The 17,851-nt window shown below is 38.1% G+C and overlaps 1 protein-coding gene across 4 annotated transcripts in view; it reads right to left on the bottom strand.

Annotated features, from left to right (window-relative positions):
* slc25a26 (solute carrier family 25 member 26) overlaps window positions 1-14,138 on the bottom strand; it is a 99,510-nt gene extending 85,372 nt beyond the window's left edge. For all 4 annotated transcript variants that reach the window (XR_009064303.1, XR_009064304.1, XM_057844802.1 and 1 more), the window contains exons 1-5: window positions 13,991-14,138; window positions 12,023-12,179; window positions 11,699-11,817; window positions 2,200-2,304; window positions 754-801 (exon numbers count right to left, since the gene is read on the bottom strand). Coding sequence is in view for 2 of the 4 variants with exons in the window: in XM_057844802.1 (XP_057700785.1) it covers window positions 754-801; window positions 2,200-2,304; window positions 11,699-11,817; window positions 12,023-12,179; window positions 13,991-14,023 (462 nt within the window). In the remaining 2 variants the exon portion in view is untranslated. The remainder of the gene's footprint in view (window positions 1-753; window positions 802-2,199; window positions 2,305-11,698; window positions 11,818-12,022; window positions 12,180-13,990) is intronic.
* Window positions 14,139-17,851: the final 3,713 nt, after the last annotated feature.

Raw genomic sequence — 17,851 nt, 5'->3', positions numbered from 1 at the left:
CCAGCTGTCCAGATGGAATTTGCGTGAATAACATCAGTTTAGTGAGGCAGAAAATAAGTACAGGCTAGTACAGCAGAGGGGACTAGATTACGCCCTCTACCACCTCTACAAAAAAACAAAACAAACAAAAAAAATCCCATAAAGACAAGTGTCACCTTCATATACTTCTTTGTGCCCCAGATGTCTTTCTTATTTTCTTAGTCATACACTGAATAGCTGGTGCGGAAATGAATTTTGAGAGATTTGACTGAAGAAACTTTCGACCGAAGGAAATGAATAAAAATATATTTTCTGGAAGACATTCTAAAAAACGTGATTGGGGTTTTTTTTTTCCCTCACTTGCTTTTTTTAATTTACAATGCAATAAATTATTAACATACTTCCTAATAAAGTTTGATGTCAGACTAATCGGATTAACAATTTAAACGAATCATGATTTAGTTCACAAATAATAACTATCCAGGTAAAAATTCATTCATTCATTCATTCATTTTCCAAGCCGCTTATTCTTACGAGGGTCACTGGGGTACTGGATCCAACCCCAGCTAACTATAGGCAGTACGCAGGTAGACTCTGAATCGGTTCTAGGTAAATAGTTATATAAAATCAGTCAATACGTTAGTTAAAATCTCCTAATGAAAACTTAAGTATGGTACATTTTCAATAAAGATATACCATTGAATGGAGTCATTGGATTAATAAATACTTGGCCTCAATATAAAAAAAAGAATGAGAAAAGAGAAAACGTCCTACCTCTCGGAGAACTGTACTTCCAAATCCTCTGTATAAGCCTCGAACACCCTGTTTAATCAGATGTACAAAAACAGGAATGAAGATACAAATAACGTCTACTGGTAAGAAAAAATATGCAACGTACTTTTAACTAGATTTTTTAATTAATACCCAATAACACAATAAACAGATATAGTAATTAGTCCTAAACTGGCCTTGAATGTTTTTTTGGGGGGGAAATGCTGAATACTTTTTTAATTAACTGATAACAATCGGCAGTTATAAATCCTGCAAGATGGAAGTAAAAGGGCAGTCAGCAGGAATGAATGTTTCTGTTGATCAAAAAAACCCTTTTTACTATGCATATGGAAGAAAGCACAGACAAGGCTCCTCTTTAAAATAAATTGCTGTATTTTAAGCCAAAAGAACAATTGTGTTTGATAGAACAATATGCCTATATGCTGCCATAGCAGTTTCATGGCGCATTAAGCCCCCGAACTATTTTTAATTTGTCAGTTTTACCCTGGAGACCCCCGTTTACAGAGACCACACAACCGCTTTTGTTTCCACCCCGCCATGAAAAGAAGGTAAGTAATTATATTTATTATTTGAAATGTCCATCATTTTTAGCTTTGAATCATTAATTGATGTCTAATATTTAGCGTGGGAAAAAAATGACTTTAAAAAATTATTCACTTGCATATTTTAAACTTCTAAACAAATTAAGTCATAGTGAAAAAAATGGTGTCTGTAACTAGGTCACTGATATCTACCTCCTAACTATCGCTTAATTATTTTTTTTTTTTTTTTTTATTACAGTCGCATCTTCCCTGATATTTTAGATGATTAATAATCGATCCAAACGAAGAAAAATTGGGAAAAAAATTTTTAAAGGGTAAATATTTGAAAAAGAAGATCTCGACTACTCCTTGATGTCTGCGATTTCTGCGTCTAGACCCTTGTTATAGTACCGTGTTTCACCCATAAAATCCCCAAAAAGTCCAGCTGTGGCCATTCACAGCTGTGTCTTGACACTCTATGATACATGCTACACAGAGTTTTTGGACTGAAATTAGGTAAGTACGCGATAATATCTAGGTAAAATCATGGTGTCTCTAATTATGCTTTCATACTCTCACCTCGAGTTAGGGTTTAGGAGGGTTTTTTTTTTTCTTTCAATGCCCTCCTGCTTAAATTTTTTCTTCCACCAGAAAATAGAGATTTTAAGCTTTCCAATGATGTATTACAAATGTATATAGGACAATTGTGAAATTTGGCCAAATTGGGGGTCTCAGAGCGGAACTTCAAGCCACCTGAGTGTTTTTCACCATATGTATTGACATTGTTGAAGAGTCTATTTAAGATGTTATGGATAGCTCAATATTTTCAGTGAACTATGCAGGACAATGTTTAAAATATTGGGAAAACAAGTTTTAAATAATGGATAAAATGCCTCTCCAACAGTACCTCTTCTTTGAGTGAAGCCACAAGCATGTGGTATGTGCTGAATGAAGGAGACGCTTGTGTCCTTTGCTTCACAACTTCTGCGGGCACTCTGATGAGACACGCCACCTACAGGATGGAATAAAACAAATTAAATGTATTGTGAAAAACTTTTTATTTACAACTAGTGATGCACGATAATATCGGTCACCGATAATTATCGACCGATAATGGCAATTATGACATCACACAGATAATCCAGATAAAACGAAATTCAACCGATAATGCAATCCGATAATTATATACTTGATTTAGCCTCCAAATGTGCGCAATCAACAGTTTTGTCCAATTCTGCTAGTTTTAAGGAGGTGTTTTTGCAGTGTAGTAATGTGATATATGTTAGGAATGGCTTACTTTTACTCCATTTTTGTGCAACTTGGGTGTTTACTCTCTAAGTAATTGTTGCCAAAAGCTTACCATTACACAACGTCATTGCCATTGTTTAGTTGTTGGAATTTACTACTTGTTCACATTTGATGTGGGAAAAAATAGCACTAAATTACATTTTTGCACAGTAACATTTGATCTTTGAATAGCTTTTAAAATTTTACATACATATTTGAATAGAATTATCGGCGTGACATTATCGGTTATCGGGTGGAAGGGGCAGGAAATTATCGGTTATCGATATCGGTTGAATAATGTATTATCGTGCATCACTATTTACAACGATCACGTTATTTTCATTGCATAGTAACGGAAGAAAAAGTCATATGTGAATAAATTAGGGCTGTCCAATTTATCGCGTTAACGGGCGGTATTTTTTTTAATTAATCACGTTAAAATATTTGACGCAATTAACGCATGCACGGAATGACCCGCTCACGCATTGCCTCAAACAGATTACAAGTTTATGCACATTGAGAGTGAAAAGAATGCCACCGGCCGCTTGGGGGCAGCGCCGTTCCATACTAATGTTATTCCTCGTAATAGTAGGAGAATTAGTAGTTGTGAGACGTTTATGCTGTTGCATTGTGCTATTTGTGCTCCACACATATTTCTGTAAGTTTACTTTCTTTTAGTGGCAATTATGTCTCTCTTGTTGTATTTTGGGTAAGATATGTACAGAGATATATATGTTATAAAGGCAAGTGGACACAGGCATTCATTGGACCGCGCCGTTTATTCGCATAAGCTTCGGCAACTCCTTCACAACAAACATAAGTATGATTTAGTGGAAGCACAACAAAAATAATATTCCTATCTCTCAAAAAAAAGTAATGTTCAAAAAAAGAAAAGCACTTCAATCTGTATTAATGAGGCCCTAAACACACAGTTAAACTATGCAAAGAGAACTTGCATTCCTAATCAAAATAGCTCAGAAAAATACAGATAAAACTTACTCAGACTTTGGTCACTCTATTCTTATTATTGTTATTTTTATTCTTATTATATTACCTCTACTTTTTATTGAAAATTTTACAAATTTTATTAAAACGAAAACATTAAGAGGGGTTTTAATATAAAATTACTATAACTGTCAGGCCGAGATGACGAGGCGGACTCAGCTGCGGAGGTTCAGGCAAAACTTTATTTTGAAAACAGGTTCTTCCGCTGACATGCGGGGATGAGATAAAGTACAAACAAAAAGCGCTCCAACGGAGGAATGAATCAGGATGACTAGAAACAAAATAAGGTTTCAAACACAAAGCGCTCCAAACGGCAGGTAAGGCAAAAACATAAAGCGCTCCGAAAGGAGGAAAAATTCAAGCTGGCTAGGATCAAAAGTTACAAACACAAAGCACTCCAAATGGAGGATAAAGTACAGAATAACTATGATAGCTATGGCGAGAGGCTGATGTGACTGACCTTACATGAAAGACACTTCTGCACAAGACAAGGGAAACTAAGGCAATATATACACAGGGGGTAATGGGGAACAGGTGGAAACAATAGGTGATTAGGTGACCAGAGGAAGGGCAAGTACGCAGACACGAGGAGGGTAAAGCCTTCAAAATAAAACAGGAAATGACATGGCATGACAATAACTTGTAACTACAACATTTATGTTTTAAGAACTACAAGTCTTTCTATCCGTGGATCCCTTTAACAGAAAGAATGTTAATAATGTTAATGCCATCTTCTGCATGTATTGTTATAATAAACAAATACAGTACTTATGTACAGTATGTTGTATGTATATATCCGTCTCGTGTCTTAGCTTTCCATTCCAACAATAATTTACAGAAAAATATGGAATATTTAAGAGATGGTTTGAATTGCGATTAATTACGATTAATTAATTTTTAAGCTGTGATTAACTCAATTAAAAATTTTAATCGTTTGACAGTCCTAGAATAAATTCATGCTTGTTTATTCTGCTCGCCTCACTTCCTTTAGTATTGTACATATTTCAGTTTGTTCATTTTGCAGTACACAGCATTTTCCTTTGTGTGCTCCACACAAAAGAGCAGTTATACGTAAACAAGTGCTTGATCAGGCATATTTTTTTTACCAAATAAATATGGCAGTATCAGATACGGCACCTGAGCAACAAGTAAAAGGTCACCATGCGGACTGTGTCGTTATCAACAACATGCATAACTACTCAAACTAACACACATCTTAATTGGGACACCTGTGAACACACCTCGGGGCCTTTGTCCAAAACATAAAAGAGCTGCCTACAGGTAGCGGAGATAGACGTGAATGTTCCTGCTTTATAAGTGCCATTACCATAAAGGCAGGCAAAGCTGTCCACCTGGTGACTTTATTTCCCACTTTTGCCGCACCTGAGAGGGATCCATTTGTGGTCAGCCGCCCTGCTGTGACTCCAGTCAGTCGAACAGATGTCAGACTGCCACTGTCACCCGTACACAAGGGAAGGAGTGAGGAAGAAGTTGTAATAAAAATGAATTGTGACCCTTTCCCCTGTGCTCCATCTTGTGATTTAGCTTCAAGTCCTCACAAACTTTGACGAGATTATCCCTTAAGGATATTGCTCTTAAACACTATGTGAGGGTAAAACAACACCAACAGCTGTTAGAGGACTCAACTGACAATCATCTTCCGACAGACAAAAAGTTGACATAGGAAATATTTTGTGATTGCAAGGAAGAACTGATGTGATAGCATGCAACCAGAAGGTGCTGCATGACAATCGTCCAAAAACACAAATTAATTCATTGTTTGATTTATCTTTGCATACAATCAAGTGAGCTTGATCATGTCTTATTGTAGGTATAGACTATTTAAACCATAGAGCAATACCACCACCAAGTGGACAAAAATACACATGCTAGATCTTCAGTCAGTTGCATTCTCATCTTCAAGATCTCATTTCCATTACTTTGGTCAAGTAACCATTTGTAATATACCTCATGTCGTGTTTTCCCTCGACCAATCATCCAAAGGGTCACAGTAAAGAGGCTTAATAGAAATAAAGTGTCCATGATATGTAATTACTGACGAAATTGCAATCAGGTGCCTGCAGTTAAGACGTTTTATTTTCTCCTGTCACTGGAGAGGTGTAGGCAGATAAAACCAGCGTTTAGATCAGATAGATCAAGGACATGTTTTATTTGGGAGTTATCTGGGGGCACTCCGTCAGATCTAAAGTGTGCAGTTAACAAACCGCTATCACTGAAAACAAATGCAAATCGAAGAAAATACAGTTATTAAGAATGGAGGATGATGGGACGGACAATCCCCAGATTTGAGATAAGGAAAAACATTGTGTTTTGTGGACTCTTTAACAGAAATTCCTAACAGTGTCTTGGAACAGATCAATTTGCTGTAAAAGATCATCAGTTGCGCCGTGAGACATTGTCCAATTTCACTTTTATTATTAGTATTATTCATCACCTACAAATATCATCTATTCCTGTCAGTGTCGTTCAACGACAGGCAAAACAAATAAATGCTTTTCCACAAGGAAGAAGGTAGACACCTGCTAATTAAGATGAGTGTATTAACATTTTTGACATGAGGTTGGGTACAGTAAAAAATTCCAATGTATGGTGGTAAATACAGGTTGGGGAAACACCCCTTTAAACTACCGCATATTTACAGAAATGCTGCTGGTGTAAAAAATTCAGGAAAACACACCCATCTTGGTATGAACTCCCTCAAGCAATTATTTAATTATGATGTTCCAACAGAGAGATTAATTTAAATATACAAACAATAATGTTGGAGCAGCCTCTGTATTGTGCAAGGAGGTTTTTGAAACGCTGTAAATCACCTTATGTCTACAAAATGTAATGTACTACTACAACTTTGGCACTGTTAAAAAAATAACATACCAGAATTTGAATCACCTCACACACATACGTACTGTAGGTCAACATTTTCTCTCTGATAACAATGCGGCAAGGGATCCTGATTAAAGTAGGCTGTTTTAAAATATTTTTTCCAGAGGGAAAAGCAGAATCCAAAATGCGTACTCACTTTCTCAGTTGCTTAGTTTTCAAATGATCAAATAGCATTTTTCACTGGTTGGACTCATCTCATTAGTTTGGTATAGGACAAGGACTAAGGTTTCAATTCTGCTTCAGAGGTCATCTGCAGTATCAGTGTCATCACAGACCAATCATGATCTTAAGGGTGAATCTGAATGCTAAAAATAACCATAATTAATACCAATAATTATCCCACCAACAGTAGCATTAAATGAGCAGCCAAACCTGCATGTGAATTAACCTTCCATTTACAGTTTGCTGCACCATAAAATTAACTTTCAAAGCAGGCCACAAACAAGGTAAAGTGACAATCAATAAAGGGCAAACCATGGGAAATTAAAATAAATTTGGAACATTCTTGCCATGAACAATACCACTGTATACAGTTGCAACAACATACCTTAGTCATTTCCTTTAACTCTCAATGCCCTCTCCGTCTGCATTTCTGCAACTTTAATCATGATAAGGTCATAAGCCAAGACACAAACTACGTAACTGTTTTCTGCCTGGTGAGAAAAAAAAATTTAAATTTAGACATTAATTCTTTTGACCTTCCTTAGTCTCATTCAATAAATTTCTAATAAAGGACAAATAATGTGGGAGGATGCGAAGAAAAATCAGGTCATGAAGAAAAATGAAAGGTATGAGGTCACTGCATGTCACCCAACTTTAAAACAACAGTCAATAAATCACAAAGCACAGTGCTGCTCTGAAGCAAAAATGGATTATTTCTCAGAGCCAACCTCAAGTAGCTACCAGTTTTACCAACCAGGACTCCACACAATATTTTCCTGTACAGGCTACCACAGATGTGTGGCAAGAGAAAGGGGATGGAGGGGTGCGTGGAAGGGTGTAAGGATGGGAGAAAAGGCCGCCGCCTGCCTTTGACAAATGAGCTTTCACACCAGACGTCGAGTGAATGGGAATGAAGATAAATTTGATCTAATGGCTGGATAACAGCCTGATAGAGCCTGACATCCACCATCATCTTACACATTCTTTATGAATGCGTGTCACTGTCGCAAAAAGACCAAGACACTGGAGGTTGGTAAGAGAAGGCTTTCTGACATTGTTTAACCTGTGAAAGCTTCTCCCAACATCTTCTTCTGCGAATGTCCCTCACCATAATCGTTCCAAATATACTTTTGTTCACATGTTAGAGATTTTTAAAGATTCTTTCCTTTTTAACTTAACACAACTGTTCATCTGCTTCACACAGTTGTTCCACTAACACTTCGATGACTCTTGGTTTCATCACATCTACACCAGCTCAACCTTATTGAGCTGTCACACTTGTAACAGGCGTTAAGTGCAATAACTTTAAAAACAGACCAATAGAGAAGGCTGAAGATACAATATGTGGCTATGATTGCATCACGGTACCGGCATTTAGACCTTGGAAACAGCTAAGCAGTAAGGTAGTCTCATCATGGCAAAGCCTGAAGATTACGCTCTTTGAAGAGAACGCACACAAAACCCAGACTAGTGGGATGCAGAGAGTATTCTGCTCCATTGAGGATTTCAATATTTGATCCCGAACAGCAGGAAATGGGTTCACGTTAGTCCCAAACTTGGCCTCACCTTTCGTGCTCATATGGCTTTAGCAGTAGCAAGTTAGCAACCAACAAAAAGTTGAAACCAGGTGCAATTTTTCAGGTGATCCACTCTTGACAGCTCTGTTATAATAGTTCTGACTGAACTTGGATTAATGTGAAAGCCACTGTGGTGTGAGACACCACAGGGACACAGACTCCCAGGGAGTGACACCATTTCATAAACATGCAAAACTTGGGTAAATTACAGTACATCCATCACAAAGTCATGAATACAGAAAACCGTGGACTGTGGTATAGCAGGGGGGCATCCCCTTTTCCGTACCCCCTACCCCTCTATGTTATCCTTTATGTCAATATGAATACCAGTGGCCCGCTGAGTACTGGTATTTCCAGGATGGGCGGAGGAAATGACATTGCTTCACTTACTGGAGAGTCTGAGGTGCCTGAGTTGGCAAAGTAAATTAGTCAAAGAGATGGTTTTCTTTTTTTAACCGGGCAGGTGATGTAAATGCAAGGGTGGCCAAGAGAAAGCCTGTTCAACACACCCAGTTGGACCCAATGGCTACGATGGAGCTATCAGAAATGCACGCCCCCAAATCAGAAAACTCAGACACCAACCGTAGAGTTGCATAGGAATGTACTGTGTGGTCGTGACGTAAAACCTCTTTTTTCTAAGTTGCAGAAACCCTGATAGTTTAACGCTGTCCGTGGGGTACGTGTATTTCTGACACCAGGTACCTGGAAAGAACGGGGGTGGGGGGGTCTTTTTGTGCCTTTTTCAAAGCCTAAAAGAAAGCTTGCCAAACACCAGCTATGGATAAGGCTCTGTCGTCGACCACATAAAGAACTGAATGACAAGACGGTCACCAAGGACACTTAGGCTTGCTCAAAAGTACTTAAAAGTGCTCAAAAGTATTTATATTTATATATATATTTGATAGTATGTAGTAGAAAGGCAGACCTAACTATTAATGTTAGTTTGCTCACATTTGACCGCCTACTTGTTTGCTAGCTTGTCACTACACAAATAAAATAAAATATAACTTAAATTTAAACTGTCAAGACCCCGGCACTGAAAGTCCAAAGTAAGCACAACGAACTTTCTATAAAGAAAGGAATATGTACTTATGCTTGGTCACTGACGCACACGAAGGAAAGTTCTCCTCACACACACCTAGCATGTGACTGCAGTTAACTCCACTGCACGCCGCTCTCTCAACATTAACGCCTTGAGCGTTTATTCACGCTGTATTTATGTTGCACATGTATGTTTATTATGCAAGTTGTTTATTTAGCACCTCTGGATAATATTGAGAATCCAACTGAATGTAAAAGATTGCTTACTCATCACCACTGAAGCTTCAGCAGAAAAATCTGACAGAACACAAAACACGTTACTAAGTAGATAACATTATACAGTAGTTAGCTAGATATTTGGGGTTTCTCGTTTTTAAGTTGCGAGTGGAAGCATTTCGCCTCGATTATAATGGTCTCCTCTCTGGAAAGTTTAATACCATTGACATACCGCTCAACTGCATACTGCAACCCTCTCTGTCTGCTTCTAGACAAAATTCATTAAAAACAAATAAAACAAAATAAAAACATTTAATTTTTAAAACGCAAGGCAAGGCAAATTTATTTATATAGCACAATTCAACACAAGGCAATTCAAAGTGCTTTTAACATCACATGAAGATATATATATATATATAAATCAATAGAACGTAAAAACAAAGACAATCTTATACATAAAAATCACATTTAATCACGAAAAAATAAAAAATAAATAATTACTACTACTACGGCTAATAATTGAATTCAGCAACGGAGATAAGCACAAGAGGAATAGAAAGCAAATAGATTGAAATATATAGACAGTTATGGATATGCAGTGCTATATGCAGTGTTTTTGGCCCTGATTTAAAGGAGCTAACAGTTTGAGCATACTTCAGACCTTCAGGTAACTTGTTTCAGAGGTGAGAGCATGGTAACTAAATGCTGCCTCACCCTGCTTGGTTCTTGTTCTTAGAACATACAGGAGACCGGTTCCAGACAACCTTAGGGGTCTAGATGTTTCATAGGAATCTAACAAATCAAGCATGTATTTTGGTCCAAGGCCATTAAGTGTTTTGTAGATGAGCAGTAGTATTTTATAGTCTATCATTTGACTCACTGGAAGCCAGTGTAATGATTTTAAAACCGGTGTAATGTGGTCTAGTTTCCTTGTATTTTTGAGGACTCTGGCAGCAGCATTCTGTACTAGCTGCAGCTTCCTGACTGATTTTTTTTTTTTTTTTTTTTTTATCAAGACCTGTAAATATATCGTTGCAATAGTCCAATCTGCTCAAAATGAATGCATGCATAAGTTTAAAAACATGTGAATTGCCAGCTGTGGTAGTGCAAATTCAAAAATGTGAATTCTCGCTATCTGTCATTGAGAGTATTTGACAGAGCCTTAGGCTACGTCTACACTAGGACGGATAATGGACTTAAACGTGTGTTTAGTTGGACTATATGGCATGGCGGCTATTATCCAGATTAGTTGTTAGACGCATAATGTAGGCGGGTAACATTACCCACGATTTAATATGAACTGCTGACATTTCCGCCTGTCAAAACTGTCACCACTTCCAGGAGTGCCAATGTTATGCAAAAGCCCTCCATGCTGCAGTTTGTAGCTTCCAAGAAATATACGCAGTGCCACAACATATGTTTCTGTTTGTTATTTTCCAAGTGGTAAAAACGTCACTGAGCATCGATTGTAACATCTCAGGTAAAGATGTCAAGCTTTCGTTGCTTTTCTGTAAAGATTTATTTCAATCACAACTCGGCAACTGCTCATTAAAGCCGAGCGTGCCCACCCTTCACTCACTCGAGCTCCCACATGATGCGTTCAATTGCGATCACGAAAAAAAACCAGTAATCACAAGACGGAGTTCCCGAGCCCTGGTCTATAAGGTGTAGTAAATTTCTAGCCTAATGAGTTTCCGGTTCAGAGGTAAACCGCGAGGGCGATGACGTAACACATGAGGCTTCTCCTTTCTACGCATGCGTAGTTTGTGCAAATGCAGGCGTACCTTGCAGAAGCGGGGGAGCCTTAAACACACCTTAAATGAAGTGTGGACAGGTATAAAAAGAGTTGGCAAAATACCCTTGAGAAAATTATCTGTCCTAGTGTCGACGTAACCTCGGGTTGTCTGAGTTTTCTAAGGAGGGGTGGCTTTGCGATAGGTCCGTTGCACAATCATATAGACGAGGATTGTCCAAACTATTCCACATAGGGGTGCAGTGGGTGCTGGATTTCATTCAAAGACAACACCAAGTGTAATCAGTTGATTGCAGTCAGATGCTGCTTGTTTTGGCAGAAACCTCATCGGTTAAACTGTCTGTGCTCGATTGGTAGAAAAAAAAACTATGAACCACAGCGGCCCTTAAGGATCGGCTTGGACACCCCTGATATAGACAAATACAAGAGTGTGGAGACAAAAGTGGCAGGGTCAGACTTACCATTTCTCCCAAAGAAGCAGCTAGCATGTGTGTGACTGGAGCCATTGATGGTTCTTTTAGGATACCACCAGAGCCAAGGAGGGTCTTTGCAGAGTCATATGTGACAAAAAAGGCAGCCGCTAAAACCAAGAAAAACCACACAGACCTAACGGTCAATCACAAAACCCTCATTAAATCAGCCTCAATCCCTGTAATCATGTTTGTGTAAATTGGGTTTGGGACAAACATAAATGTACTACTAATCGTGTAGTAAGTAGCTATACAGTTATCTCACTTGTCAATAGAACAATACAGCACTTGTTACAATCCCCATCACTGTCTTACCACTAGGGAATGAGCCAAGTGCAGCAGATGGGACACCTGCATAGATGCCCCTGAAACCCCCGGCCCTGTAGAAGCCTTGCTGGCTTTGCAGTCTGGTTTTAATGGTGTCCAGGGGGAAAAGGGTGAGATCCACACACATTCCGGCACACCCTCCAGCCTAGGTAACATAAGGCATGGAAAGGCAAAGCAAATTTTTTTGTATAGCACAGTTCAACAAACGGTAATTGAGAGTGTTTTCCATCACATTAAAATCAGCAAGACACAATTGAAAAATAGGTATAAAAACACAAACTAATGGAAGTCACCTATAAATCAGCAATACAGTCAAATCAAAAACAAAATAGGAACTAGAAATAAAACCACAAATAAATGGATAATAAGCAGAGGTACTGGTAAGTGTACTGTACAGTTACAGTATGTCCCTAGCAGCCACATCAGCACTGTTTTCCGAAACATATCCAATTCTTGCTAAATTTGTTCATGGTCTGTCCGACAGATCTGAAAATGGCTGTGCACTAACAATCTCCAAATGACTTTATGGAATTTGTAAGGTTCCAAAAATAGGCGTACCAAGCTTGTGGCATCTTATTCAAACACACTTGAGGCCGCAATAAATGCAAAGGTCTATCAACAACTTAGTGGGCAAAGGCTGTGAATACTTATATCCATGACACTACAGTTTATCATTAATTTGAATAGATTTGCAAAAAAAAAAAAATGAAAGGAAAAAGTAAAACTGTAAAATGTTCCAGATTCACAGTACGTGCTCCTTCTGTTGGGCACACCTTGATCTCCATGTATGCAGATAAAAATTCTACATTGGTTGAAAGACCCCCCACCCCCATCGTATTTCTTTCAATATTCATTGTGTAATTTTTTTATCATGCGAAACTGATGCTATTTGTTAACCCATCTAAAACATTTCATTTGTGTTAGCATTAAACCAACAGATGTTTGCAATACAAATATTGGTGAAATACAGAAGACACACTGACTGAATAGAGCAAAATTATTAAAACGTGTTACATTATATTACAAAAAACATGTAGTGAGGGCCGCAAGGAAAGGCGTGTCTTGTTGAATCACACCCTCAAAACAAACATACAGTGGGGAGAACAAGGATTTGATACACTGCCAATGGGTTTTCCCATTGGCAGTGTATCAAATACTTGTTCTCTCCACTGTATGTCAGCAACCCCAAAAAGTTAATAAAAACCTTAACAACAAAAAGCTGATTCATAGCCTACTTTTAACAGTTTGTGGTTGGTGCATTTTGACATATGCATGTGACAAAATTGTAATAAAATATCTGGAAATTATTTTTAAATTGGCATATGTTCTCCATCCTTAACTAGCATGATTTTTTGAAGAGGGTTAGTTCATATTCATTGACAAATACTTTCCACATTTTTTTTATAAGCAGATATTCTTCCACATGTAAATGACATCGCAACAAAACAAAACTTTTTGCAACGCATGATACTTTAACATATCATACATGTCATATCGTGTGCAATGTGGCTCGGGGGAGAAGCTTAACGTCGAGTCCAGTCTTTTATTAGACTATTTGCATTTACATTGCATTAGCCTATTGGCTGAAGTGGTAATTTTAGTTTACCATGAAAAGACCAATACATTAAAATGCCACGCTTGTATCTTCCAGTCCCTCGTTCTTTGGTCGTGTCCTAATGGTGTTTTTTGGCTTGATTTGAATTATGAATTTAAACATACAATTGAACTATATTTGATCCGGAAAATGTTCTCGAAATCATAATGATACAGCTCTCAAAATAACATTAATGGTATTTCAATTGCAACGATTTTGGAAAGACAGTAAACAGCTGAGAAACATATAATTCCGTGTTGTCTCGGTAACCAAAAACTTCCGTCAAGTCTGCTGAAAGATGATATAGTGAGTGGGTGATTACTAATTACGTTATCTATTAAAATCAAAAGTACAATTCATACCACGAGGGACGCGACGAATTCTCGTCTCTCCATAATCTGCTTTCAATTCCTCCTCGCGTCCGTTTTACAAAATACATAGCATACATACATGTGCGGCTGTTTGACAGGGCACCGAAATCAAAACACGCCCATCAAGGGCGCCGCCATCTTGACGGAGTGACTTCCGTATTACGTCATGATGTAGGTTGTCACATGACATCAACAGCGCAAGTCTATTTGTTGAATAAAAAAAGACCGCTCATTCACACTTTATTAGTTCTGTATTCACGTATCAAAATTTATGCATAGAAAACAAATTTTACAGATTTTTTGTGGATTGATAAACTATATATATATATATATATATATAAAGACTTTTGATAGTTTATTTAGCAGCACAAACCAAAAGGCATGTAGGCATCAAGCATGTAGTTTTAATAAACAGCATATTTCTTTAACTAAACTGTTTTTTATATTTGCATACATAAAATTTTCAACACATGACCCATTAAAAGTTAGTTTTATAGACCTACAATTTAGTAGTAATTTGCGTTATTCTTATTTCTGTCTGACTACAATTTATGTCTTCAATGTCCAAAGGGGGACTGGCTCTCTCATATAGAATTTCTTCAATGACAGGACAGCTGTCTCTTTGCCTGGTCCCTTTGCTGCACGAGCAACTTGACAAGCAGTGTAGGGAATACCACCGTTATAAATAATGCCGTTACATAACGGCGTTATTTTTTTCAGTAACTGGGTAATCTAACTAATTATTTTTTCCGCCGTTACAACGCCGTTACCGTTACTGACGGTCAAAAGCGGTGCGTTACTTAGTTTGAATAAACTGAAGAAACTACCAGCCGAGTCTACTCTGCTCTGTTTATTTGTCATCCAAGACTTGGGGTGCGTTCAGGTTCATGGCAATGAAAATAGTAAACACACATAGCCTACCTTTGCAAGAACGATGGAGTTGCCGTTTGATACGGTCATAATGTGCAGGTCCTGCACCCATCCGCAGCAAAACTGCTCGTAGCTATGTATCAATTTCTAATTTCTGAATCGCTGATGAGTTTAGTAACATACACCAAACAATAAATACAGAAGAATGTCCATTTCGCCTAATTGTGGAAACCCGTCGACATCTTTATTCCATTTGTCTTCGGCTTGCTTGTAAGGGTCAACATTGTTCACATCCTTAAGTTTGATCACATATCTGTTCTTCGCCTTAGTAACGAGTTTGTCTCTTTAGCGAACTGGCAACTTAGAGTTTGATGTCCCGCGAGCTAGACCTGCTTCCAATATGGCTGCGTTGTTGTCAAATCTCACTTGATCCCCCATTCTGTGACGTAAACGCTCGAGCCTAATAGCGCACGTACTTCAGAGCCGGTGTTTTCACACACAAACCGGAACAGCGCGTGCGGCAAACACACACACACGCAAAACAGATGCAGAGGGATATGATATCAGAGCATTCAGAGGAAAATTTGGCTTTTACGAGGTAGAGATATAAACACTATTTCAAGTTGGTCGAAATTAAAGGAAAGAACGTGCATGTAAAGTGTAATTTATGTCCCGGGGCAAAGCTTTTGTCGACATCAGTAGTAAGCAATTCAAATCTGTTTATTTTTGTTGAACTTCAAGTGTAGGATAAATCTGTTGCTTGTGAGGTGCAATAAATATTACAAGGTTCTATAACACAACTACCTGTCTGTTCTTCTCTACTCAACTGATTGGAATACTGCTCAGAAAATTTCAAATTCTTTGACATACAGCAACTTCTTTTTAAAATAACGGAAATAGTTACTTTCCCTGGTAACTAGTTACTTTTACTTTCGAGTAATTCAGTTACTAACTCAGTTACTTTTTGGAAGAAGTAGTGAGTAACTATAACTAATTACTTTTTTAAAGTAACGTGCCCAACACTGTTGACAAGGAGTTAAGGTCAACTTGTCACGTCATGGGGGAGTTGTCACGTAATTTCCTGTTTTATTTTGAAGGCTGCACCCTCTTCATAGTTGTGTACTTGCCCTTCCTCTTGTCATCTAATTACCTATTGTTTCCACCTGTTCCCAATTACCTTGTGTGTATATAATGCCCTAGTTCCCCTAGTCTTGTGCAGAAGTGTCTTTCTACCAAGGTCAGTCACGTCAGCCTCTCGCCATAGCCTGTCATAGTGATACTGAATATTATCCTCCACTTGGAGCGCTTTGTGTTTGAGCCTTTTTTGATCTTAGCCATCTTGACTTTTTCATCCATTAGGAGTATTTTTAGTTTTTGCCTTTCCTCCCTTTTGGAGTGTGTTTTTGTTTGAACTGTGGCTTCCCTGACTTATTCCTCCGTTGGAGAGCTTTTTGTTTGTATTTTTTCTCATCCCCGCATGTCAGCGGAAGAACCTCTGTTTTCAAAATAAAGTTTTTTGCCTGAACCTCCGCAACTGAGTCCGCCTCATCGTCTCGGCTTGACACAACTGAGTCCCAATTGTTTGAGTTTGTTGTCTGGCAGCCTGTCTGACGAAGGGGGTGTGAGTTACTATCGGCTTCATCTCCTTGTAATTCGTGTCCTCATTAGCATCAGGTTACAAAGTTGGCCTAAAAAGATGAAAATACTTTTTTTTTTTTTCCCAACTGAAAATGTATATAATGAGACGTGGAGTCCTAAACTCCCTGGAAAACCTTGTTCTAGTATGGTAAAAGAAGAGGAAGGCATCAGGTTTTGGATTAATTTACTATTTAAAACCTTGTGGTTGTATGTTTTTTTTGCAGAGCATTTTCTAATTTTGTATTTGAAACCTTAATCTATGACTATCCTGAGTCCTTGACCGAATAAATAATGTGTTTTTATGACCTACTTTACGTCACACCTCATGTCACTCCAGATTCTGTTTCTCTCCTCTTTGTGATGCTGTTGAGTGAACATGTATAAGTGAATGTGTTCTTCTCCAATGACATCCTGACTGGGTTATTTATGGGTTATTGTCAGCCAGGCAGTGTCTCCTATTAGGAAGAGCAGGCAAGGGGCCGCCACCTCCTTATTCAGCCCGGACCCAATGATGTTTGGGCTGAATGCACCCAGTTTGAAGCTCTGTGCCTGCCATCCATCTTGTTGAAGCAGGTCTCCAAGGGATCCCTTTGAATGTGAGCCTCAGCTGGATTTGGACTTGGATGTTGTCTCGCTCTCCTGATGTGTAATAAGCTTGAGAAAGGATAGATAGCATCACTTACACTCACCTTCTCATCGTTCTATTGTCTTTATATAGGACAAAATGGGAAGTGGATGGTGTGGAAAAGTTTCTTTGTAATCTATATTGTAATGTTGTTTTGCATTCATTATTTAAACGTTTTCTTTGCATGGAATAATAACTATCGTTTAGCCTTACATGCCCCCCAAAAATATTCAAAATATAAAGTAAAATTTACAGAATACAGAGCACTTTATCATCACCTGCAGCTGGAAGTAGATTATGTACTTTACATGTATTACACACATTAAATAAAATGATAACAATAATCATAGCAGGGCAGTATGACTCCTTACATAGACTTCATAATGATATTGACGGGACACGGGGCACAGGGCCGATTAATAAGGGGTCTGCATTGTTGGCATGACTGTCAAAGCTGACCAAGTGGAATCACAGACAAACACCTTTTTTTGTTAAAAAAATATTGTGAATAAATGCTTAAATCCCTGAAATCTTTATAGATCTGAAAGTAAAACAGTCTCGATTCTTGGTTAAAAGCAAAAAAAAAAAAAAAACAGGCAGTTAGCATTTATTTTACATAAATATGACAAAGTACGATGCTAGTCTGTTAGTCAATGTGGCGGCCGCCATATGTAAACAGAGCTTTTCCAGTGAAAATTCTTGTGAATAAATGCTTAAAT

The sequence above is a fragment of the Corythoichthys intestinalis genome, chromosome 9 (assembly GCF_030265065.1).
Source record: "Corythoichthys intestinalis isolate RoL2023-P3 chromosome 9, ASM3026506v1, whole genome shotgun sequence".
NCBI classification, from domain to species: domain Eukaryota; kingdom Metazoa; phylum Chordata; class Actinopteri; order Syngnathiformes; family Syngnathidae; genus Corythoichthys; species Corythoichthys intestinalis.
Note: the sequence above shows the minus strand (reverse complement) of the source record. Positions and strands in the feature narration are given on the sequence as shown.